At 41.0% G+C, this 25,820-nt stretch overlaps 3 protein-coding genes across 3 annotated transcripts; all 3 read left to right on the forward strand.

The window, feature by feature from the left end:
* The first annotated feature begins 1,888 nt into the window (after nucleotides 1–1,888).
* On the forward strand, nucleotides 1,889–2,721 carry LOC138354940 (uncharacterized). Its single transcript, XM_069309491.1, has 2 exons — nucleotides 1,889–1,967; nucleotides 2,095–2,721. Exons 1-2 carry the CDS (start codon nucleotides 1,965–1,967, stop codon nucleotides 2,599–2,601), a joined length of 510 nt encoding a protein of 169 aa, XP_069165592.1. The 5' UTR covers nucleotides 1,889–1,964; the 3' UTR covers nucleotides 2,602–2,721.
* Nucleotides 2,722–10,981: 8,260 nt separating this feature from the next.
* LOC123753089 (uncharacterized) lies at nucleotides 10,982–11,792 on the forward strand. The gene is made up of 2 exons (XM_069309497.1): nucleotides 10,982–11,016; nucleotides 11,146–11,792. The coding sequence occupies exons 1-2, from the start codon at nucleotides 11,014–11,016 to the stop codon at nucleotides 11,668–11,670; spliced, it is 528 nt and encodes a 175-aa protein (XP_069165598.1). The 5' UTR covers nucleotides 10,982–11,013; the 3' UTR covers nucleotides 11,671–11,792.
* A 6,347-nt stretch (nucleotides 11,793–18,139) lies between these two features.
* LOC138354941 (uncharacterized) lies at nucleotides 18,140–18,934 on the forward strand. Its single transcript, XM_069309499.1, has 2 exons — nucleotides 18,140–18,174; nucleotides 18,302–18,934. Exons 1-2 carry the CDS (start codon nucleotides 18,172–18,174, stop codon nucleotides 18,809–18,811), a joined length of 513 nt encoding a protein of 170 aa, XP_069165600.1. The 5' UTR covers nucleotides 18,140–18,171; the 3' UTR covers nucleotides 18,812–18,934.
* The last annotated feature ends 6,886 nt before the right edge of the window (nucleotides 18,935–25,820 follow it).

The following is a 25,820-nucleotide window of genomic DNA, read 5'->3' on the forward strand; positions in this document are numbered from 1 at the left end:
AACGTTAGAGGTCAGAGAAACTTATCCTGATATAAAACCAGTCGCTGTGAACTAATCCTATAAAAGTTCCTTAATTCTGGTATTTGTCATATTTTCGAGTCTACTTTTAGATGATAAAAAAGGTTATTTGTATCAAAGACATGTAAGAAAGGACTGCACCGAGACATTTTGCTTTTAGAGTTCTCATTCGCAATTTCAGAATGCAGGTCGACTCAAATACATTTTGTATTGCATATATTTGCCTCTTGAAACCAAGTGGCTATATCTAATAAACACGTCCAACATTCTGCATACTAAATATTTTCTTTCGTCTGTGAGTTGGTGAGTATTTTTTAAGTGTCTGAGAGTAAGGTGAATCTGAATGTGTTTATATGTTTGGGTGGAGTGTGTTCTTCCGTGTTTGTTGTATTAATGTTTGCTAATAATAACTGAATTACAATCATTGTTGTGATTGCAGATTCGTTTGTGATCTATAAGGCCCAGCTGTCTTTTCTGTTGACACTGGCTGTATGACGACTCTCCCTACCTTCTTGCTCTTTTTCATTCCTGTTTTTACAGTTTTAAATTGAAGTAGCCTCAATTCATCAACTCATTTCACATATGCATTGTAATACTACTACTACTACGTAAGTGGAGAATATGAATCACAATAACGTAGCATGAAGATATGAGAAATAAATCAACGCACTACAAGATGAGGAGACGACGACGTTTCCCCCGATACGCATCACCGTAAGTGATGCTTACGGTGACCCCTTTTTCATAAACCTTGAATTATCAAGCAATAACCCAATAACTACCGAAATGTTAACCGTTTCTCAGTCTTTGGGGGCTTTATTTACAAATAATAATAATTTTTTGAGCTTCGAAGGACTAGAAAGCTAATTTTAACAACTTTAACATTTGAGAGGAAATTTTCCATGCTTTCAACTGTTTTATATATAACAATGAAGCCGGCAAAGATTTAAAAAATATGTTAAAGTTTGTATGTAGATGCGTAAATGCTTGTTGAATCCTCGCTTTAGTTAATAATTTGTGTTTTTATCTTAAAATTGTTCCCCATGTTCTATTTCTCAACTAGAACATCTAATCTTTGTCTACCTTGTAAATTCATAATTCTTGTTCATATCCAGTCCCTATTAATTATGGATCCAATTTTGGTGTTGAACCTGTAATTGTTTTTGTAGTAGATATCACCCAGGGATTGCATATTAACATTGTTCTCATATGAATTAATTATGTTCTGAATCTTTTCTTCTGAAGGTTCGTCTATCTACATACCTGGTCTACCTTTTGTAACTTCCATGGATCAACGGCCCAGCGGCACGGTTTCCGACCAGTCAACGGGAGATGCTATAATCATTATATTTCGTGTTTCTTCTGAATAAAGTAACTTATTGCTGTTCCTGATACACACTTTTACTAAGTTATTTAACTTTACAATATGCACAAATAATAGCCAGCAGTGGTCACGCCACCTGCTGGTAATTTAATCTATTCTGATACACAGTGATATACTTCTTCGAAACGTAATTTAGTATCTGATTGTCCAAGGGAACGAGATGAAATTAACAACGCTATAGTGATTTGCATTTATTTGGACATGGAGGACAAAGTTTGTCCTCTCTCCACTCTCCTGATTGGCACCAGGAGAGTGCCAATCACAAACACACGAATTGGTAATGGTCCAGGACTGACCGAAATGTCGTTGTTTCTTTCCAAGATATGTATAAAGTTTGTGTTAGTTATGACTAAGATCTTTCCTTATTATGAGCGGCCATGGTCTAGTCTGCAAAATGACACCTCGTTACTACGGATCTTTAAATATTCATGGAGTATGTGGTCATGAAACAGGAAAGGGATGACGCAGCGCATCAGCAAGGTCGGGAAGATAACAGTATATAAAGAGTCGACGACGAACCACCAGCAGCTCAGACCAGGACTGCCTCCTTCCTGCATCAAACATGGTCCGTCTCTCTCCGTTTATGATGATATTTCTTCAGTTTTCAATATTTAAGAAAATAGACATTTTAGACAGAATTGAGTAAAAAATATATTTTTTGTCATTTCATAAGTTTTTTTTTAATTTCACAGAAGGTGCTGCTGATCACCGTGAGCGTTGTCCTGCTGGTGGGATCCACCAGGGCAGGCGGAGGACATGGAGGCGGTGGTGGGTTTGGAGGCGGCGGAGGAGGATTTGGACACGGTGGAGGCGGCTTCGGAGGAGGCGGTGGATCTCGCTATGGTTCACGTGGTGGTGGCGGCATCGGAGGTGGTGGATTAGGAGGAGGATCCAAAGGCTTCGGTGGTGGCAGTTTCGGTGGTGGTGGCGGCTTCGGTGGTGGTGGCGGCTTCGGTGGTGGCGGCCACGGTGGTGGTGGATCTCGGTATGGCTCCATTGGAAGAGGTTTCGGTGGTGGTGGCATCGGCGGTGGTGGATTCGGAGGAGGATCCAAAGGCTTCGGTGGTGGCGGCCACGGTGGCGGCGGCTTCGGTGGCGGCGGTTTCGGTGGCGGCGGTTTCGGTGGCGGCGGTTTCGGTGGCGGCGGTTTCGGTGGTGGCGGTTTTGGAGGAGGATCCCACGGCCAGCGATATGGATAAAGAGTGGAAACGTTAACTAAGGATTGTGGACATTTTAGTAAAGAAAAATCTGTTCTACAGATTTAATATTCTTGACACCATAGATAATTTATATGTCAAAAATAAACCTTTGAATTCAAATATTAATTATTTGTCCTAATGAATTTGTTTATTCAAGCCTGTATGTCTGTTTCTTCCAGTGCCATTATGTTCAACTCATTCAGGCTCTCTCCGAACCTCAATCCTATCTGTTCCAGGACCAGTTTTCAAACAATGCTTTGCACTCTCTCCATTCTCGTTTTGAATATTTTAAGGTGATGGCGGATTATGTTCACTCGACGAAGATTATTTCTATCTGTAATTGCACGTAATATCATTATACGTTAAAAAGTCCTTTTCTGTAGGCTCTTTGAGGATTTCTTTATATTTCTGAGCTTAGTATATGCTGCTGACATGATTCTTATTATGTTACTACTGAGATCGGTATAGTGTTATGTATTTTTCTTTTCTCTCATTGACTCTGTCAGAGACCCCTGTATTATTATGCACTGTTCATATATTCATGAACATGCACTGAACTGGATTGAAGTTCAGTATTCATTTGTCCGACCATACTTAAAATATTTGTTAGTCTTTCTGAGTCTTGCAATCATCATTCGTCATGAATTTAGCTTCATCAATAATCAGAGACACAAAACAATATTCGATTTTCAGTTTGTACAAGGTTATTTATAAGTGATTGGGGCAAATGATTCCTTATAAGTATTTGGAATGCATTCCTCGTGCCGTCTACCTTAAGTCTTTCTAACAAAGGCTAATTTTTTTTTATATTTTCTATTCTCCCTATAAGTGTTGGAATTCTTTGGGAAGTTAATCATTTTTTTAATCCATTATTATTTTCCTTATTTGTCTATAACATTTCGCATGGTCTGTGTGTTGCTGCAATCCATTTTCCTGTTTAGATAGTACCTTTTGGTGCGAGCGTCAATAGTCATAAATTCATATGTACTTAGGTTTCAGACAAATACTAGTAAGAAATTATTTAACAAAAATGAAGCTAAACATCAAACTTAAATATTACTAGTCTTAGTATGGCACACATAAGTATTATACTATGCCTCAGATATCGTTAATTAAGCCTTGGAAGTTTAGGTTAGCTTAATTTAGGTTGTCTTTGCATCACATGTAAAATATAGTTTCCGGTTTGTCAAACCCAAGAGTGCAGATTTCTACTTTCTAATTTCGTTGTACGTCGGAATATATGCTATGGTCCTCGTCGTTACTATAAGTTCTACCAAAACAGGAGGATTGGCTGGTTAAGGACACTACAATTGTTTAGTGGTTGTTCTCTTATTAGTTCAAAATATTTGTCATATATATTTCGTCTGTTTAGCACCACCTCGTCTGTTTAGGACCACCTCGTCTGTTTAGCACCACCCTTTTCTCCATTAATGGCATGGTAATCACTGAGTTACATAAAAAGGGATTTCAGACATTTTTGTAATTTATTGTTCAATCCTGTCAAGTCCCACAGTCATTGTTTTGTAAAGTCCCTTGAGTTAGTTCATAACCCTAAACACTCGTTTTTTTCTACTAGTGAAGTCAAATCAATTTCTGGAGGAACCCTTGCAACCATGTCAGGTAGTGACATCGTTGCAAGTTATTATTCTTATTCCAACTTATTCCAACTATACGTTCAATGTATACTTGAAATATTAAATTTAACTCGACACTTGTGTCTCATCGTTCGCTGTTAACTCTCCACTTCTCTTGACAAGTCTCATCACTCTATCGTTCATTTTGGCTTCCTGCATTTCATTACTGTGAAGCTTCTATATTTCTCGTTCCGATATTGTTTCTTTGCTCCACTTTTAATGCTTATATATTTGTACATTTTTTTTGTTCATATCTTTATTATCTGTCTCAATTGAAAAAAAATATTTTTCGTTGGGTTCATGCTACGTATCATTACATTTTTTTATAGTCCACAATTTAAAAAACTTCTTCCTGATCTACTCCTCCCTCAAAATGCTCAACTCTACAGTGTAAATAGATGGTAGCAAGCGGTGGTCACCGCCGCTGATGATAATTCTTTGTCTCTATACATCTATCTCATCTGGGTAGAGGGAAATTCTGTTCTTGAAGAAACATCAGGTCCTCTGAACCTGATGTTCGTGTGTGTCTATTTATGTGTACTTATCTAGTTGTACTTACCAAGTTGTGCTTCCGGAGGTTGAGTTCTGGCTCTTTGGTCCCGCCTCTCAACCGTCAGTCAACTGGTGTACAGGTTCCTGAGCCTACTGGGCTCCATCATATCTACACTTGAAACTGTGTATGGACTCAGCCTCCGCCACATCACTTCCTATTGTATTCCATTTGTCTATGTTACAAACCCGACTACATCGTTGGAGTATGGAGTAGCGACGTCAACACCATCTGTGAGTCTGCCCCACAATATCTGATGTTATATGGGCGACGCAATCTGGTGATGGCAGTCTGATAACTGCAAAAAGGCTCAAGATTCCTGCCTTGGTCAGCCAGAGAAGTCGCTGTGGATGACCTCAGGCGACGTAGGGCTGCAGTGGTACGGAGAAAAGCAGCCTACCTTGGGCAGCCTAATCTCTCTCTACTTAATTCTGTTTGACGACTAAGTGAGCCGCCGCCGAAGAGGTACTGTGTGGTATCTGCTTTCTGCCAGTGGAGTGGCAGAGAAAGAATTCGGCGTATCCCGGGACTGGCTAGGGGAAGTGACGACCGGCAGTGGAGTGCGTGTTTGAGGAGCGTTACTGTCCCGTTGCTAGAGGATCCTGCCAGGGGTTCGCTACCCCTGTATTTGTCTGTGTAGAGGCTCATCAGCGCGTACCTGAAGTTCTCTGCCAGCACTTGGCTGGAGAGTGATTGTGGGCATTCACAAGAGGCCCGTGGAGTGGCAGAGAAAGAATTCTCTGCCAGCATATCTACAGTGATACTGTAGTTAGGCTGGCCCACGGCAGGGGAAGACTTGTTGGTGTTTCCCAGTACTGATTGAGGACGGTACTGAGTGTTGAGGAAACACAGAAGTTGACAAAGGCTGCATCGCGTTAGCATCGAGGAGTGCTTAGTGTCCTATATGAGAGCGACACATGTAAATATCCACGTGTAGTAATATTATCTCATTTTATATTTTATATTTAAGGTGATGGGAAAGTGGTAATAAGTTAAGTGAATATATTGAAAAAAAATGAAATGTTGTGTTCATTTCAGCTCCCCCTTTTTATTACTTGTATTACCTAACCTACTCCTTGAAAGTCACTACCGACTTGGGGTCGGATACTGGAACTTTGGGTCATAGATAAAGAACTCGGTTGCGACCCATAGTGGCTGTAACATTCTACTACTCTGATACTGAAAAAATTCTTTCCAATGTTCCTATGGCTCATTTGGGCACTCAATTTCCACCTGTATCCCCTAGTGCGTGTACTCCTGGTGTTAAATAATCTGTCTTTATCTACCCTATCAATTCCACTGAGAATCTTGTATGTGGTGATCATGTCCCCCCTAACTCTTCAGTCTCCCAGTGACGTGAGGTTTAATTCCCGTAGTCTCTCCTCGTAGTTCATACCCCTCTGTTCGGGTACTAGTCTGAAGGCAAACCTTTGAACCTTTTCCAGCTTTGTCTTATGCTTGACTAGATATGATATCAATGCTGCAGCCGCATACTCCAGGATTCATCTGACATATGTCGTATACAAAGTTCTGAATGATTCCTTACACAAGTTTCTAAAGGCCGTTCTTATGTTGGCCAACTGGGCATACGCCGTTGATGTTATGCTCTTGATATGGGCTTCAGGGTACAGATCTGGCGTGATATCAACCAACAGATCTTTCTCTATGACTCTTGAAGCATTTTTCTAAAATGATACCTTGTATCTGTCTCCTGCTCCCTACACCTATCTTCATTACATTACATTTGCTCGGGTTAAACTCTAACAACCACTTGTTCGACCATTCCAGCAACTTGTCCAGGTCTTCTTGAAACCTCAAGCAGTCCTCCGCTGTCTTAACCCTTCTCATAATTTTAGCGTCGTCAGCAAATATTGAGAGGAATGAGTCTATACCCTCTGGTAGATCATTTACGTGTATCAGAAACAGGATAGGTCCGAGTACAGAGCCCTGTGGGACCCCACTGTTAGCTTCATGCCAATCTTAGGTCTCACCTCTCACTGTAACTCTCTGCTTCCTATTGCTCAGGTATACCCTTACCCACAGGAGCACCTTACCAGTTACTCCTGCCTGTTTCTCTTGCGTATTCATCAGCCTTTTATGGGGTACTGTGTCAAAGGCCTTCCGACAAGAAAATGCAGTCTGCACATCCTTCTCTTACTTAATCTTTGTCACCTGATCGTAGAATTCTATTGAGCCAGTTAGGCAAGATTTACCCTCCCTGAACCAATGTTGATGGGTTGTCACGAAGTCCCTTCTCTCCAGATGTGTTACTAGGTTTTTCTCACGATCTTCTCCATCACCTTACACGGTATACAGGTCAAGGACACTGGCCTGTAGTTCAGTGCCTCTTATCTGTCACGCTTTTTGTATATTGGGACTACATTAGCCATCTTCCATATTTCAGGTAGGTATCCCGTTTCCAGTGACCTACTATACATTATAGAGAGTGGCAAGCAAAGTGCTTCTGCACACTTTCAATACCCCTGGTGAGATTCTGTCTGGGTCAAAAGCCTTTCTCACGTCCAGATCCAACAGATGCCTCTTGACCTAATTTCTTGTAATTTCGAACCCTTCCAAGTCCGCTTGGTTCACTGCCACCTCACCTAGCGCAGTGATCTCACCTCGTCCTATTGTGAAGACCTCCTGCAACCTCTTGTTGAGTTCTTCACACACCTCTCTGTCATTCTCTGTGTACCTATCTTCACCTGTTCTAAGTTTCATCACCTGTACCTTCACTGTTGTTTTCCTCCTGATGTGACTGTGGAGTAGCTTTGGTTCGTTCTTGGATTTATTAGTTATATAAAATGTTATACTTTTTCTAAGCATCTTTTCTCACACAAACATACTCATTCCTGGTTGTCTGGTATCTCTCTCTCTGCTTTCAGGTGTTCTGTTATTTCGGAAGTTCCTCCACGCCCATTTGTTCAGTTTCTTTGCTTCCATACATGCCCTATTTAACCATGGTTTATTCTTTTGCTTCTTGGTTTTTTCCTTTGGGTCGGGATTAACTTGTTTACTGCCTCCTGACACTTTTTGGTGACATAGTCCATCATATCTTGTATGGACTTAGGTCTGAGTTCGTGTCCCATGGTATGTCCCTTAGGAATTTTCTCATCTCAGCATAATTTCCCTTTCGGTAGGCAAGCCCTTTGTTTCCTGGTTCTTTTGGGGGGGGAGTTAAATCCTAGCTTTTCCAAGTACTCAAAGATCAATACAGTGTGATCACTCATTCCCAAGGGAGCTTCCAACTTAACTTCCCCTATATCCGACTCATTTAGGATAAAAATCTGATCAAGAATAGCTGGTTCATCCTCTCCTCTCATTCTTGTCGGTACCTTGATGGTACCTTGTGTGTGTGTGTTTGTGTGTTTGTACTTACCTAATTGTGCTTACGGGGGTTGAGCTCTGGCTCTGGCTTTGTGTGTGTGTACTCACCTAGTTGTACTCACCTAGTTGTGTTTGCGGGGGTTGAGCTCTGGCTCTTTGGTCCCGCCTCTCAACCGTCAATCAACAGGTGTACAGATTCATGAGCCTATCGGGCTCTGTCATATCTACACTTGAAACTGTGTATGGAGTCAGCCTCCACCACATCACTTCCTAATGCATTCCATTTGTCAACCACTCTGACACTAAAAAAGTTCTTTCTAATATCTCTGTGGCTCATTTGGGCACTCAGTTTCCACCTGTGTCCCCTTGTGCGTGTTCCCCTTGTGTTAAATAGACTGTCTTTATCTACCCTATCAATCCCCTTCAGAATCTTGAATGTGGTGATCATGTCCCCCCTAACTCTTCTGTCTTCCAGCGAAGTGAGGTTTAATTCCCGTAGTCTCTCCTCGTAGCTCATACCTCTCAGCTCGGGTACTAGTCTGGTGGCAAACCTTTGAACCTTTTCCAGTTTAGTCTTATCCTTGACTAGATATGGACTCCATGCTGGGGCTGCATACTCCAGGATTGGCCTGACATATGTGGTATACAAAGTTCTGAATGATTCTTTACACAAGTTTCTGAATGCCGTTCGTATGTTGGCCAGCCTGGCATATGCCGCTGATGTTATCCGCTTGATATGTGCTGCAGGAGACAGGTCTGGCGTGTGTGTGTGTGTGTGTGTGTGTGTGTGTGTGTGTGTGTGTGTGTGTGTGTGTGTGTGTGTGTGTGTGTGTGTGTGTGTGTTTGCGTGTGTGTGTATGTGTGCTGGAGTGTGCATGTATTCTGTGATCTATGAAGGTCCCTCGCTCGTCCACGTTCATCACTCCAGATTATAACCACCAACGTTAGAGGTCAGAGAAACTTATCCTGATATAAAACCAGTCGCTGTGAACTAATCCTATAAAAGTTCCTTAATTCTGGTATTTGTCATATTTTCGAGTCTACTTTTAGATGATAAAAAAGGTTATTTGTATCAAAGACATGTAAGAAAGGACTGCACCGAGACATTTTGCTTTTAGAGTTCTCATTCGCAATTTCAGAATGCAGGTCGACTCAAATACATTTTGTATTGCATACATATGCCTCTTGAAACCAAGTGGCTATATCTAATAAACACGTCCAACATTCTGCATACTAAATATTTTCTTTCGTCTGTGAGTTGGTGAGTATTTTTTAAGTGTCTGAGAGTAAGGTGAATCTGAATGTGTTTATATGTTTGGGTGGAGTGTGTTCTTCCGTGTTTGTTGTATGAATGTTTGCAAATAATAACTGAATTACAATCATTGTTGTGATTGCAGATTCGTTTGTGAACTCTAAGGCCCAGCTGGCTTTTCTGTTGACACGGGCTGAATGATGACTCTCCCAACCTTCTTGCTCTTTATCATTCCTGTTTTTACAGTTTTAAATTGAAGTTCCCTCAATTCATCAACTCATTTCACATATACATTTTAATAATAATACTACTACGTAAGTGGAGAATATGAATCAAATAACGTAGCTTGAAGATATGAGAAATAAACCACACGCTCTAGAAGGTGAGGAGAAGACGACGTTTCTCCCGATAAGCATCACCGTAAGTGCTCCCCCCTTTTTCATGGACCTTGATTTATCAAGAAATTACCCAATAAATAGCGAAATTTTAATCGTTTCTCAGTCTTTGGGGGCTTTATTTACAAATAATAATCATTTTTTGAGCTTCGAAGGACTAGGACGCTAATTTTAACAACATTAACATTTGAGAGGAAATTTTCCATGCTTTCAACTGTTTTATATATAACAACGAAGCCGACAAATATTGAAAAAATATGTTAAAGTTTGTATGTAGATGCGTAAATGCTTGTTGAATCCTCGCTTTGGTTAATAATTTGTGTTTTTATCTTAAAATTGTTGTCCATGTTGTTCTATTTCTCAACTAGAACATCTAATCTTTGTCTGCCTTGTAAATTCATAATTCTTGTTCATATCCTGTCCCTATTAATTATAGATCCAATTTTGGTGTTGAACCTGTAGTTGTTTTTGTAGTAGATATCACCCAGGGATTGCATATTAACATTGTTCTCATATGAATTAATTATGTTCTGAATCTTTTCTTCTGAAGGTTCGTCTATCTACATACCTGGTCTACCTTTTGTAACTTCCAGGGATCAACGGCCCAGCGGCACGGTTTCCGACCAGGCAACGGGAGATGCTATAATCATTATATTTCGTTTTTCTTCTGAATAAAGTAACTTATTGCTGTTCCTGATACACACTTTCACTAAGTTTTTAAATTTACAACATGCACAAATAATAGCCAGCAGTGGTCACGCCACCAGCTGGTAATTTAATCTATTCTGATACACAGTGATATACTTCTTCGAAACATAATTTAGTATCTGATTATCCAAGGAAACGAGATTGTATTAACAACGCTATTGTGATTTGCATTTTTTTGGACATGGAGGACAAAGTTTGTCCTCTCTCCAAACACACTCCTGATTGGCACCAGGAGAGTGCCAATCACACACACACGACTTGGTAATGGTCCTGGACAGACCGAAACGTCGTTGTTTCTTTCCAAGATATGTATAAAATTTGAGTTAGTTATGTCTAAGATCTTTCCTTATTACGAGCGGCCATGGTCTGGTCTGCAAAATGACACCTCGTCACTACGGATCTTTCAATATTCATGGAGTATGTGGTCATGAAACAGGAAAGGGATGACGTAGCGCATTAGCAAGGTCGGGAAGATAACTGTATATAAAGAGTCGACGGCACACCACCAGCAGCTCAGACCTGGACTGCCACCTTCCTGCATCAAACATGGTCTGTCTCTCTTCGTTTATGGTGATATTTCTACTGTTCAGTATTTTAAGAAAATAGACTTTTTAGACAGAATTCAATATAATAAAAAAAATTGTATTACATAAAGTTCATTTTTATTTCATTTCACAGAAGGTGCTGGTGATCACCGTGAGCGTTGCCCTGCTGGTGGGAACCTCCAGGGCAGGCGGAGGACATGGAGGCGGTGGTGGGTTTGGAGGCGGCGGAGGTGGATTTGGACACGGTGGAGGCGGCTTCGGAGGAGGTGGACTGGGTTCATTGGGCGGTGGATCTCGCTATGGTTCAGGTGGTGGTGGCGGCTTCAGTGGAGGCGGCTTCGGTGGAGGCGGCTTCGGAGGTGGTGGATTCGGAGGAGGATCCAAAGGCTTCGGTGGTGGCAGCCACGGTGGCGGAGGCTTCGGTGGTGGTGGCGGCGGCTTCGGTGGTGGCGGCCACGGTGGATCTCGCTATCGCTCCATTGGAGGAGGTTTCGGTGGTGCTGGCATCGGCGGTGGCGGATTCGGAGGAGGATCCAAAGGATTCGGTGGTGGCGGCCACGGTGGTGGCGGATTCGGTGGTGGCGGCGGCGGCTTCGGTGGCGGCGGTTTCGGTGGTGGCAGCTTTGGAGGAGGATCCCACGGCCAGCGATATGGATAAAAAGTGAAAACGTTAACTAAGGATATTAGACATTTTAGTAAAGATAAATCAGTTCTCCTACAGATTTAATATTCTTGACACCATAGATAATTTATATGCCAAAAATAAACCTTTGAATTCAAGTATTAATTATTTGTCCTAATTTATTTGTTTATTCAAGCCTGTAGGTCTGTTTCTTCCAGTGCCATTAGGTTCAACTCATTCAGGCTCTCTCCGAAGCTCAATCCTATCTGTTCCAGGACCAGTTTTTAAACAATGCTTTGCACTCTCTCCATTTTCGTTTAGAGTATTTAATAATGATGGTTGATTATGTTCATTCGACGAAGATTATTTCTAGCTGTGATTGCACCTAATTGCATAATACGTTGCAAGGTCCTTTTTTGTAGGATCTTTGAAGATTTCTTTTTATTCTTGAGCTTAGTTTATGCGGCTGATATGATTCTTATGATGTTACTTCTGAGATCGGTATAGTGTTATGAACTTTTCAAGAAACTTTTCTCACATTGACTCTATCAGAGTCCCCCTGTTTTATTATGCACTGTTCATATATTCCTAAACATGCACTGAACTAGATTGAAGTTCAGTATCCATTTGTCCGACCACACTTAAAATATTTCAAAGTCTTTCTGAGTCTTGCAATCATCATTCGTCATGAATTTAGCTTCATCAATGAACAGACACAAAACAATATTGGATTTTCAGCTTGTACAAGGCTATTTATAAGTGATTGGGGCAAATGATTCCTTATAATTATTTGGAATGCAATCCCTTGCCGTCAACCTTAAGTCTTTCTAACGAAGCGCTAAATTTTGTTTATAATTTCTATTCTCTCTATAAGTGTTGGAATTCTTTGGGAAGTTAATCATTTTTTTAATCCATTATTATATTCCTTATTTGTCTATAACATTTCGCATGGTCTGTGTGTTGCTGCAATCCCCCTTCCTATTTAGATAGTACCTTTTGGTGTGAGCGTCAGTAGTCACAAATTCATATTTACTTAGGTTTCAGACTGATACAAAAAATAAATTATTTAACAACAATGAAGCTAAACATCAAACTTAATTATTACTAGGCCAAGTATGGCACACAAAAGTACTATATTAGGCGCTTCAGATATCGTGAATTAAGCCTAGGAAGGTTAGACTAGGCTAATTTAGTTTGTGTTTGTATCACATGTAAAAATAGTTTCCGGTTTGTTCAATCCAATAGTGCAGATTTCTACTTTCTAATTTCGTTGTACGTCGGAATATATGCTATGGTCCTCATCGTTACTATAAGTGCTACCAAAATAGGATGATTGGCTGGTTAAGGACACTACAATTGTTTAGTGGTAATGTCTCTTATTAGTTCAAAATATTTATGTCATATATGTTTCGTCTGTTTAGGACCACCTCGTCTGTTTAGCACCACCCCTTTCTCCATTAATGGCATGGTAATCACTGAGTTACATAAAAAGGGATTTCAGAATTTATGTTGTAATTTATTGTTCAATCCTGTCAAGTCCCACAGTCATTGTTTTGAAAAGTCCCTTGAGTTAGTTCATAACCCTAAACACTCACTTTTTTCTACTTGTGAAGTCAGATCAATTTCTGGAGGAACCCTTGCAACCATGTCAGGTAGTTACTTATTCCAACTATACGTTCAATGTATACGTGAAATATTAAATTTAACTTGACACTTGGGTCTAATCGTTCGCTGTTAACTCTCCACTTCTCTTGGCAAGTCTCATCACTCTATCGTTCATTTTGGCTTCCTGCATTTCATTACTGTGAAGCTTCTAAATTTCTCGTTCCGATATTGTTTCTTTGCTCCACTTTTAATGCTTATATAATTGTACATTTTTTTTGTTCATATCTTTATTATCTGTCTCAAGTGAAAAAAAAATCTTTTTCGTTGGGTTCATGCTACGTATCATTACATTTCTTTATAGTCCACAATTTAAAAAACTTCTTCCTGATCTACTCCTCCCTCAAAATGTTTAACTCTACAGTGTAAATAGATGGTAGCAAGCGGTGGTCACCGCCGCTGATGATAATGCTTTGTCTCTATACGTCTACCACATCTGGGTTGAGGGGAAATTCTGTCCTTGAAGAAACATCAGGTCCTCTGAACCTGATGTTCATGTGTGTCTGTTTATGTGTACTTCACTAGTTGTACTTACCAATTTGTGCTTCCAGAGGTTGTGTTCTGGCTCTTTGGTCCCGCCTCTCAACCGTCAGTCAACTGGTGTACAGGTTCCTGACCCTACTGGGCTCCATCATATCTACACTTGAAACTGTGTATGGAGTCAGCCTCCACCACATCACTTCCTAATACATTCCATATGTCTACTACTCTGACACTGAAAAAATTCTTTCTAATGTCTCTATGGCTCATTTGGGCACTCAATTTCCACCTGTGTCCCCTAGTGCGTGTGCTCTTGGTGTTAATTAGTCTGTCTTTATCTACTCTGTCAATTCCTCTGAGAATCTTGAATGTGGTGATCATGTCCCCCCTAACTCCTCAGTCTCTCAGTGATGTGAGGTTTAATTCCCGTAGTCTCTCCTCGTAGTTCATACCCCTCTGTTCGGGTACTAATCTGTTGGCAAACCTTTCAACCTTTTCCAGCTTAGTCTTATGCTTGACTAGACATAGACTCCATGCTGGAGCCGCATACTCCAGGATTGGTCTGACATATCTGGCATGCAAATCTCTAAATGATTTCTTACACAAGTTGCTAAAGGCCGTTCTTATGTTGGCCAACTGGGCATATGCCGCTGATGTTATCCTCTTGATATGGGCTTCAAGAGACAAGTCTGGCGTTATTTCAACCCCCCAGGTCTTTCTCTCTCTTTGACTCTTGAAGTATTTCATCTCCCAAATGATACCTTATATCTGGTCTCCTGCTCCCTTCACCTATCTTCATTACATTACATTTGCTCGGGTTAACCTCTAACAACCACTTGTTCGACCATTCCTGCAATTTGTCCAGGTCTTCTTGAAGCCTCAAGCAATTCTTCTCTGTCTTAACCCTTCTCATAATTTTGGTATCGTCAGCAAACATTGAGAGGAATGAGTCTATACCCTCTGGGAGATCATTTACGTGTATCAGAAACAGGATAGGTCCGAGTACAGAGCCCTGTGGGACCCCACTGGTGACTTCACGTCAATCTGAGGTCTCACCTCTCACTGTAACTCTCATCTTCCTATTGCTTAGGTACTCCCAAACTCACTGGAGCACCCTATCAGTTACTCCCGCCTGTTTCTCTAGCGTATTCATCAACCTCTTATGGGGTACTGTGTCAAAGGCTTTCCGACAGTCCAAGAAAATGCAGTCTGCCCATCCTTCTCTTTCTTGCATAATCTTTGTCACCTGATCGTAGAATTCCATTAAGGCAGTAAGGCAAGATTTACCCTCCCTGAACCCCTGTTGATGGGGTGCCACGAAGTCTCTTCTCTCCTGATGTGTTACTAGGTTTTTTCTCACATTCTTTTCCATCACTTTGCATGGTATACAAGTTAAGGACACTGGCCTGTAGTTCAGTGCCTCCTTTCTGCCTCTTCGGGTAGATCTTTCGTCTCCAGTGACCTACTATACACTATGGAGAGTGGCAAGCAAAGTGCTTCTGCACACTCTTTCAATACCCATGGTGAGATTCTGTCTGGGCCAAAAGCCTTTCTCACGGCCTGATCCAACATATGCCTCTTGACATCATCTCCTGTAATTTCGAACCCTTCCACGACAGCCTGGTTCACTGCCACCTCTCCTAGCACAGTGACCTCACCTCGTTCTATTGTGAAGACCTCCTGGAACCTTTTGTGGCGTTCTTCACACACTTCTCTGTCATTCTCTGTGTACCTGTCCTCACCCTTTCTAAGTTTCATCACCTGTTGCTGTTCCTTTACTGTAGTGTTCTTCCTGATGACTGTGGAATAGCTTGAGGTCGGTCTTGGCTTTATTAGCTATATCATTTTCATATTTTTTTCAGCTTCTCTTCTCACACTAACATACTCGTTACTGGTTCTCTGGTATTTCTCTCTGCTTTCAGGTGTCCTGTTATTTCGGAAGTTCCTCCACGCCCTTTTGTTCAGTTTCTTTGCTTCCATACATGCCCTGTTAAGCCACGGATTCTTCTTTTGCTTCTCGATTTTTTCCTTTCGGGCCGGGATAAACCTGTTTACTGCCTCCTGACACTTTTTGGTGACTTAGTCCATCATGTCTTGAACGGACTTATTTCTGAGTTATGTGTCAAATTGTATATCCAATTTTCTCATCTCCTCATAATTTCCCTTTCGGTACGCCAGCCCTTTGTTTCCTGGTTCTTTTTTTTTTTTTTTTTTTTGGGGGGGGGGGGGGGGGAAATCCTAGCTCTACCAGGTAGTCAAAATTCAATACTGTGTGATCACTCATTCCCAAAGGGGGGCTTCCAAATTAACTTCCCCTATATCCGACTCATTTAGGGTAAAAATCAGATCAAGAATTGCTGGTTCATCCTCTCCTCTCATTCATGTCGATTCCTTGATGATACCTTGTGTGTGTGTGTGTGTGTGTGTGTGTGTGTATGTGTGCTGGAGTGTGCATGTATTCTGTGATCTATGAAGGCCCCGCGTCCACGTTCATCACTCCAGATTATAACCACCAACGTTAGAGGTCAAAAAACTTATTCTGATATAAAACCAGTCGTTTTGAACTAATCTTTTAAAAGTTATTTAATTATAGTATTTGTAATATTTTCGAGTCTACTTTTAGATGGTAATTCTATAATAATATAAACAAGGTTATTTGTATCAAGGACATGTAAGAAAGCACTACATCAAGACATTTTGCTTTTAGAGTTCTCATTCGCAATTTCAGAATACAGATCGACTCAAATACATTTTGTACTCCATATATGCCTCTTGAAACCAAGTGGCTATAGCTAATAAACACGTTCAACATTCTGCATACCAAATATTTTTTTCGTTTGAGTTGGTGAGTATTTTTTGAGTGTCTGAGAGTAAGGTGAATCTGAATGTGTTTATATGGTTGGTTGGAGTGTGTTCTTCCGTGTTTGTTGTATGAATGTTTGCTAATAATAACTGAATTACAATCATTGTTGTGATTGCAGATTCGTTTGTGAACTCTAAGGTCCAGCTGGCTTTTCTGTTGACACGGGCTGTATGATGACTCTCCCAACCTTCTTGCTCTTTATCATTCCTGTTTTTACAGTTTGAAATTGAAGTAGCCTCAATTCATCAACTCATTTCACGTATGCATTGCAATAATAATACTGCTACGTAAGTGGAGAATATGAATCACAATAACGTGGCATGAAGATATGAGAAATAAATCAACGCACTACAAGATGAGGAGACGACGACGTTTCCCCCGATAAGCATCACCGTAAGTGCTCCCCCCTTTTTCATGGACCTTGATTTATCAAGCAATTACCCAATAACTAGCGAACTTTAGCGAATACCTAGCGAATGGTTTCTCAATCTTTGGGGACTTTGTTTACATATAATGATAATGTTTTGTGCTTCGAATCACTATGAAGCTAATTTTAACAATATTAAAATTTGAGAGGAAATTTTCCATGCTTGTAAACTGTCTAATACATAAAAAACGAAGCAGAAACGGATTGAGAAAATATGTTCAAGTTTGTATGTAGATGCATAAATGCTTGTTGAATCCTCGCTCTGGTTAATAAGTTGTGTGCTTATCTTGAAATTGTTGCCCCATGTTGTTATATTTCTCAACTAGAAGATCTAATCTTTGTCTGCCTTGTAAATTCATAATTCTTGTCTCATATCCTGTCCCAGTCAATTATGGATCCCATTTTGGTGTTGAACCTTCCTACCTGGTCTACCTTGTGTAACTTCCGGGGATCAACGGCCCTGCGGCACGGTTCCCGAACAGGCAACGGGAGATGCGATATTCATTATATTTCGTTTATCTTCTGAATAAAGTAACTTGTTGCTGTTCCTGATTTACACTTTTACTAAGTTTTTAACTTTACAATATGCACAAATAGTAGCCAGCAGTGGTCACACCACCTGCTGGTAATTTAATCTATTCTGATGCACAGTGATATACTTCTTCGAAACATAATTTAGTATCTGATGGTCCAAGGGAACGAGATATTATTAACAACGCTATTGTGATTTGTAGTTTATAGGACATGGAAGACAAATATTGTCCTCTCTACACTCTCCTGATTGGCACCAGGAGAGTGCCAATCACACAAACACGACTTGGTAATGGTCCAGGACAGACCGAAACGACGTTGTTTCTTTCCAAGATATGTTTAAAGTTTAAGTTAGTTATGACTAAGATCTTTCCTTATTATGAGCGGCCATGGTCTAGTCTGCAAAATGACACCTCGTTACTACGGATCTTTCAATATTCATGAAGTATGTGGTCATGAAACAGGAAAGAGATGACGCAGCGCATCAGCAAGGTCGGGAAGACAACAGTATATAAAGAGTCGACGACGCACCACCAGCAGCTTATACCTGGACTGCCACCTTCCTGCATCAAACATGGTCCGTCTCTCTTCGTTTATGGTGATATTTCTTCAGTTTTCAGTATTTAAGAAAATAGACAGTTTAGACAGAATTCAGTAAGAAATATATTTTTTGTCATTTCATAAGATTTTTTTTCATTTCACAGAAGGTGCTGGTGATCACCGTGAGCGTTGTCCTGCTGGTGGGATCCTCCAGGGCAGGCGGAGGACATGGAGGCGGTGGTGGGTTTGGAGGCGGCGGAGGTGGATTTGGACACGGTGGAGGCGGCTTCGGAGGAGGTGGATTGGGTTCATTCGGCAGTGGATCTCGCTATGGTTCACGTGGAGGTGGCTTAGGTGGCGGCGGCTTCAGTGGAGGCGGCATCGGAGGTGGTGGATTCGGAGGAGGATCCAAAGGCTTCGGTGGTGGCAGCCACGGTGGCGGCGGCTTTGGTGGTGGTGGCGACTTCGGTGGTGGCGGTGGATCTCGCTATGGCTCCATTGGAAGAGGTTTCGGTGGTGGTGGCATCGGCGGTGGTGGATTCGGAGGAGGATCCAAAGGATTCGGTGGTGGAGGCCATTGTGGCGGCGGATTCGGTGGTGGCGGCGGCTTCGGAGGCGGCGGTTTCGGTGGTGGCGGCTTTGGAGGAGGATCCCACGGCCAGCGATATGGATAAAAAGTGGATACGTTAACTAAGGATATTAGACATTTTAGTAAAGATAAATCAGTTCTCCTACAAATTTAATATTCTTGACACCATAGATAATTTATATGTCAAAAAATAAACCTTTGAATTCAAGTATTAATTATTTGTCCTAATGAATTTGTTTATTCAAGCCTGTATGTCTGTTTCTTCCAGTGCCATTATGTTCAACTCATTCAGGCTCTCTCCGAACCTCAATCCTATCTGTTCCAGAACCAGTTTTTAAACAATGCTTTGCACTCTCTCCATTTTCGTTTTGAATATTTTAATGTGATGGCGGATTATGTTCATTCGACGAAGATTATTTCTATCTGTGATTGCACGTAATTTTCGTTTTGACTATTTTAAGTCTTTCTAACGTAGCGCTAAACCTTTTTTTTTTTCATTTATCTTCACCCTATAAGTGTTGGAATTGTTTGGGAAGTTAATTATTTTTTGTTCCATTCATTTATTCCTTATCTGTCTCTAACATTTCGCATGGTCTATGTGTTGCTGCACTCCATTTTCCTGTTTAGATAGTACCTATTGTGGCGATCATCAATAGTCACGAATTCGTACGTCCTTAGCTTTTGGACTGATAGTAGTAGGAAATTTCTTAAACAAAATTAAGCTTAAAAACTAACTTAAACATTCCTAGGTTTAGTATAGCACACATATGTACTAAATTAGGCCTCAGATATCGTGAATCATCGCTCAGATCGCTAACCTAACCTAACCTAACCTAACCTAACCTAACCTAACCTACCCTAACCTAACCTAACCTAGGAAGGTTAGGTTCGTTTTGTTTGTCTTTGTAATACAGGTGAAAAATAATTTCCGGTTTGTCCAACTCAATAGTGCTGATTTCTACTTTCTTAATTCGTTGTACGTCGGTACATATACTATGATCCTCATCGTTACTATAAGTACTACCAAAATAGGAGGATAGGCTGGTTAAGGATACTTTACAATTGTTTAATTGTTATGGCTCTTACTAGTTCTAAATATTTATATCACATATGCCTTTCCGTCTGTTTAGCACCACCCCCTTTCTTCTTTAATGGCATGGTATTCACTGAGTTACATAAAAAGGGATTTCAGAAATATATTTGTTAAATTTACTGTTCGGTCCTGTCAAGTCCCACAGTCATTGTTTTGTAAAGTCCCTGGCGTTGGTTCACATCCTTAACCATTCACTTTTCTCTACTTTTGAAGTCAGATCAATTTCTGGAGGAATCCTTACAACCATGTCAGGTACTTACTTATTCCAACTACACGTTCAGTGTCTCTTGAAATGTTAAATTTAACTCAAAACTTGTCACATCATCCAATGTTAACTATCCGCTTCTCTTGGCAATTTTCATCATCCTATTGACTTCCGCATTGTGGCTTCTATCGGTATTGTGGCTTCCTGCATTTCGTTACCGTGAAACATCTATGTTTCTTGTTTCGATATTATTTCTCAACTCCAATTCTAATGCTTATGTAATTGTAAAGTTTTTTTCTGCTCATCTCTTATCTTATCCGTTGGGTTCATGCTGCGTATTATTACATTTATCTATAGTTCCCAATTTAAAAATGAACTTCCTCCTGATCGACTCCAGAGTTCTCCATCCCCAAGAGAAAACTTATGTCCCTATAACTTTCAAAGTCAACATCCAGAACATTGAAACGTGTAGGCAGCACAAATACCTTGGAGTTGGTATTAACAGTGACATTGTAAACGATCTACTCCGTAGGTTAAAAGAAAGACTAAAACCATTGAAAACACTTACTGGTAAGAATATTGGTATAAATATTAAATATGCTAAACTATTCTATATGATGTTAGATCTCTCGTTGACTATAATGCTTTGCACTTAATTAATTTCCCCTCCTCTGTGTTGGACAAACTTGAAGTAGTACAGAATGAAGCCATGAGGATAATTCTTGGTGCCCCAAGATGCACAAGAATCATCAACATGAGGGAAGAACTGAAGCTTCCAACCATACTAGAGACAATCATGCAAGTCAACACTACCTTTTGCCTTAAAGTCATGAGAGACCCTACATCTCCTGCATTGCTCAAAGACAAATTATTTAGTGCTGATAACACCCTTTTGACTGGTGCCGACATACCAAGTCACTCCTTTTATGATAAATGGTTGAGCAACAATGCCTACAATCTCATTAAACTCAACATTCCTTTTAAGTGCAATCTACCTGTCTCTGATATTCCTCTTTATCTGTACCCCACCATTCAAGTATCATACACACCTGTCACCAAGAAAGATAATGAGAATCCCGCTCTTCTCAAAGCTGTCACACTCGAAACAATTGCCTCCTCCATCGAGAATTTAAGATCTCACGAGCACTGTGTCTACACCGATGGTTCAGTCCAATCTTCTACTGGACGGACTGGAGGAGCATGTAGGTTTTATAGAAATAATATTTGCTCGAAGACTGTTAATGTCAGATTAGACAACTGGCTGACCTCCACACAAGCAGAACTAGCGGCATTACAACTAGCTACCAGTACATTAAAAATCATTGGAGGAGGAATAATATTTTGTGATTCAAAGTCTGCTCTTCAAGCAATCGAAAACTTTTCCTTGAAGATCCTTGATAGGAAAGAAATTACTGACTCCCAACGACCTGAAAGTACTAATATAAAAGCTATGATTTGTTCAGATCTGAAACCTATATCTATGGGCAGCACAATACGTCCACCAGGCTGTGCGACACAGTGGTTGCAAGGATCAGGTTGAGTTACCGTTACCTGTGGCAGGTGGCTACAGGTGACGGATCTCCCAATCCTGAGCACTCCAGTTGCAAACTCTGTGAGCAGGAACTGCGGCATGATCTCGCACACTACATCACCGAATGCCCAGTTATTACACCTTTCAGACCAGCTGGCATGAGGTACCTGGAGCTTCGCAATTACTTTATTCACTCTCGTATTCTTGAAGATATCCTCACTGTGTACCCAAAATTTGCCAGTGCAGGCTACTAAACATATGGCCCTGTATGACTAACCATCCTGCGAGATGGGGACTTTTATTACCACTGCTACCTGACTCACTCTTGTGTTGATGATATTCTCAAAATACATCCGGAGTCTGCCAGTGAAGACTGCCTATCACATACCTCTGTATGACTAACCATCCTGTGTGATGGGGATTTTTTAGCATCATGCAGTTAGCTTTTTTGACACACTGTACTCCACTTCATATAGTCTAGGGTAGCTGCACTAATGCAGATGTACCTCATGTATTAATAAAAAAACAAGCTTCCTCAAGAATTTAAGAGGCTTGGAAAATCCAATCATGCTTCTAATTCAATCATGATAATTATTAGCGAAAATCTCTTAGTAGCATTAGGCATTTATCCGCTGTGCAAGTCCTATTTTGGAGGTCAAACAAAACGCCGTCAAATCATGACATAGAACGAAAAGGCAATGTAAAGGATTTGGATGTACTCATGTCGGAAGACCTTACCTTTAAACAACACAATAAAGTAGCCGTCACAACTGCAAGAAAGATGACAGGTTGGATAACAAGAACCTTTCACACTAGAGATACTATACCGATGATAATTTTCAAGACGCTGGTGCTCTCTAAAATGGAATACTGTTGCACATTGACAGCCCCTTACAAAGCTGGAGAAATTGCTGATTTGGAGAGCGTGCAGAGATCCTTTACTGCTAGAATCCACTCAGTAAAACATCTAAACTACTGGAACCGACTAAAATGTCTAAATCTGTATTCTCTTTAGCGCAGGTGGGAGAGATACATAATAATTTACACGTGGAAAATGTTAGAGGAGCTGGTCCAAAACCTGCACACAGAAATAACACCACATGAGCTCAGAAGGCGTGGCAGGATGTGCAGAATACCTCTGTTGAAGTGCAGAGATGCAATAGGCACTATGAGAGAGAACTCAATCAGAGGCTCGAGACTGTTCAACACGCTTTCACTATACATAAGGGGCATAACTGACCAATCCCTCACAGTGTTCAAGACAGAACTTGATAAGCAGCTCCAAAGGATACCTGATCAAACAGGCTGTGACTCATACGTCAAGCTGCGAGCAGCTGTGTCTAACAGCCTGGTTGACCAGTTCAGCAACGAGGAGGCCTAGTCGAGGACCAGGCCGCGGGGACGCTAAGCCCCGAAACCATCTCAAGGTAACCTCAACGAGGCACTAGTATTTCATCACAATATGACATATACATACATACGCATCATTATATAAAAAAACGTATCCTGGGACGTGGAGTATTATAATAGAAAGCCCAAACAGTCCCTCAAAGGAACTCCCAGTTAAAACTTTGGGAGGGAAAATTTCTAAGGTAGCAGCTGATGTAGTGCGTCAAGTTCCTCTCAAGTCACTCCTCCAGCTGATGTGTAACGGCGTTATGTGTCTCACCAGACACTTCCTCATTCGTAGCCCCGGCGTCACCGTTGATCTCTCACTAGGGGTTCCTTTTCCCAGCGAAGTTCCCGGTTAGCCTCGTCCCTCCAAGAGCGAAATGCGACGCGTTCCCGGGCTGCACACTATCCTTGAGTTGTTCTGTACTCCCACAAGGACGCGTCGTTCTTCAGGCCCCTCACTAGTACTGTCACTGTAGAATAGAGTCTTTACGACTTGACAGGTAAAACATTCACAGTAATCAATCACTATCCTTGCCCATAGGCGAAAGTTTTTTTGTCACTACACTTTCTTGTCGTCCTGTTAATTTTCACTGCACTCACTTGTCGTCCTGTTAATTCTCTTTGTACCTGTCGTCCTATTGATTGTCACTAGCCTTCTCTTGTTGTGGGTCTTTGTGCACCAACATTTCTTTTCGACTTACCGACTAACTTGTCAAATCGGGACCGTCCGGACACTTGGTGGGTGACACTCACTCTTGCCATGATGTACCAACGTCAGGGCGCGAAATTAACACGCCCCTATTTAGACCGTGGGCGCCCTGTTTATTTTTTCTACCGTTGTATACCCTCTAGACCAGTGTCACCGCATCCGGCTGAAATTCCCTCTTCGTCAGATATTCTCGGCACCATCTTGGCTGTCCGCTTGCCTCCTGCCAACTCCTCGAAACCAAATTTTACACTAAAACTGTACTTCTCACACTTTTCCCCAACTCAAAACATTCTTTGGGCCGTCTAGTATCTCATTAGGCTGGGAATAAATGACTCGTGATATATGAAAGGACTGAATTAGACGGCGATCGTAACTTACGCACGAAAACGAGGAACATCTCTCACACCCTGGGTATACCACATAGCTAAAATACTGTTATGGAAACAGAAGAATATAACAACATACCTCAAAACTGGCGGGTTTGTATCCCTCGATGAGCACGGCAATATTTCTTACCTGTAATGACATGAGAGCGAATTAATTTGTAAATTTGTGACGTGCTTTTATAGGTTTCAATACTGATACACTACATCTATAATGCATTCACCAACAAAAATATTAGTAAATTTTTAATACACATATATAAACAGCCCAGGTGAGGGGTGACTGAGGATCGTGGCATTATTTACCTTGATCTGACGGATGGTCGTGCTGGGATACCTCGTAAAGTGAGGGCTGACTGTGGCAAGTGGTTGACCGAACATTGCCTACGAGAACAAATCCACAGTGGCCATGATGAGGGTTCGAACTTATGCGCTGGGGTGTTCCCAGCGTGTGTATTGCCTCCGACTTTATGCGCTTACAAAAGATGCGCCGTTTCCTGCTGCTTCTCATTTATAAATCTCACTTATTTCTCACTGATGAAAATACACTTTTAGGTTTGCAGTAGAGAAAGAACGAATAATCAAAACACCCATTAACTAGCATTAACACGCTAACTGTTCTTCACCGTTACTAATCTGGTCTCTAAAACTCACTGTAATTGAATATGAACACGAACACCACGAACACACACACAGCTCTCATCCTGGAGTAATGGGTTTAAAAGATTTTCCATACAACACTTGAGACGTGTCCGTCACTCCACAGCACCACCATCACTAACCATCAGTAACGTCTTTAAGCCCAGTCGTCTGCCCTGCAGACGACCCCAAAGATCCATTCACAAAACATACCGAATTGTGTATTCAAAATCGATATTTTCATATAAAATAAAATTATATATTAGAAACTGATGCATAATTAGGGCTAGATTACGTTAGGTGTTTAGTCTCTTTGGGGAATTTTTTGTATATAGTGAAACGTTAGTGAAGCATTTACAGACATAGAATTAGTATAACAGACCAACCCGTCCTTGATACAAGTCCATTACATCCAGTGGTCGACCCCACAGATTCATTCATAAATTTGTGCATGCTGTTCATTCAAAAAGGGAATTTTCTTAAATATAAATTAATATTATAATATATTAGCATATTGTGCATATATAGGCATAGGCTAGGTTAGTTAGGTGTTTAGGTTCTGTTGGCAATTATTTGTATTTGTAAAACGTGGATGAAGCATTTACAGCGTTGTGGTTCGAACAAAATTCGTCAGTGAAGCACTTGTTCCGGAAGTGTTCGAACGAAATCAGTTGTGAATCGTGTGTAAACGTTTTTCATTCATAAACATTTGAATGTTCATTTGACGGGTGCATGGAATCACCTTTGGGTCTTTGGAGGACGGGCTGAACAGACCGTCTTCATCAACAAACGCCAAAAGCTCGTTAATCCAGCCACCAAACCCCTTGTTTATGATTTTAAAAACTTTACACACGACTCATATCTAATGACGTACGTAGTTTTCTCGAGCGGTGCTTCGATCACGGCCCTCTGCATGAATCGCACCCCAACAAATAGCCCGTCCTCATAAACAAAGGCCAAAGTCCATTCCATGCACCCGCCAAACCCCTTGTTTATGAATGAAAAGCGATTTACACACGCCTCACAACTGCTGACGTTCGAACAAATCCGGAACAAGTCCTTCACTGACGAATTTTGTTGGAATTACAACGCTATAAATGCTTCACCCACGTACTACAAATACAAATAATCGTCAACAG

Source organism: Procambarus clarkii, chromosome 6, assembly GCF_040958095.1.
Source record: "Procambarus clarkii isolate CNS0578487 chromosome 6, FALCON_Pclarkii_2.0, whole genome shotgun sequence".
Classification (NCBI taxonomy): domain Eukaryota; kingdom Metazoa; phylum Arthropoda; class Malacostraca; order Decapoda; family Cambaridae; genus Procambarus; species Procambarus clarkii.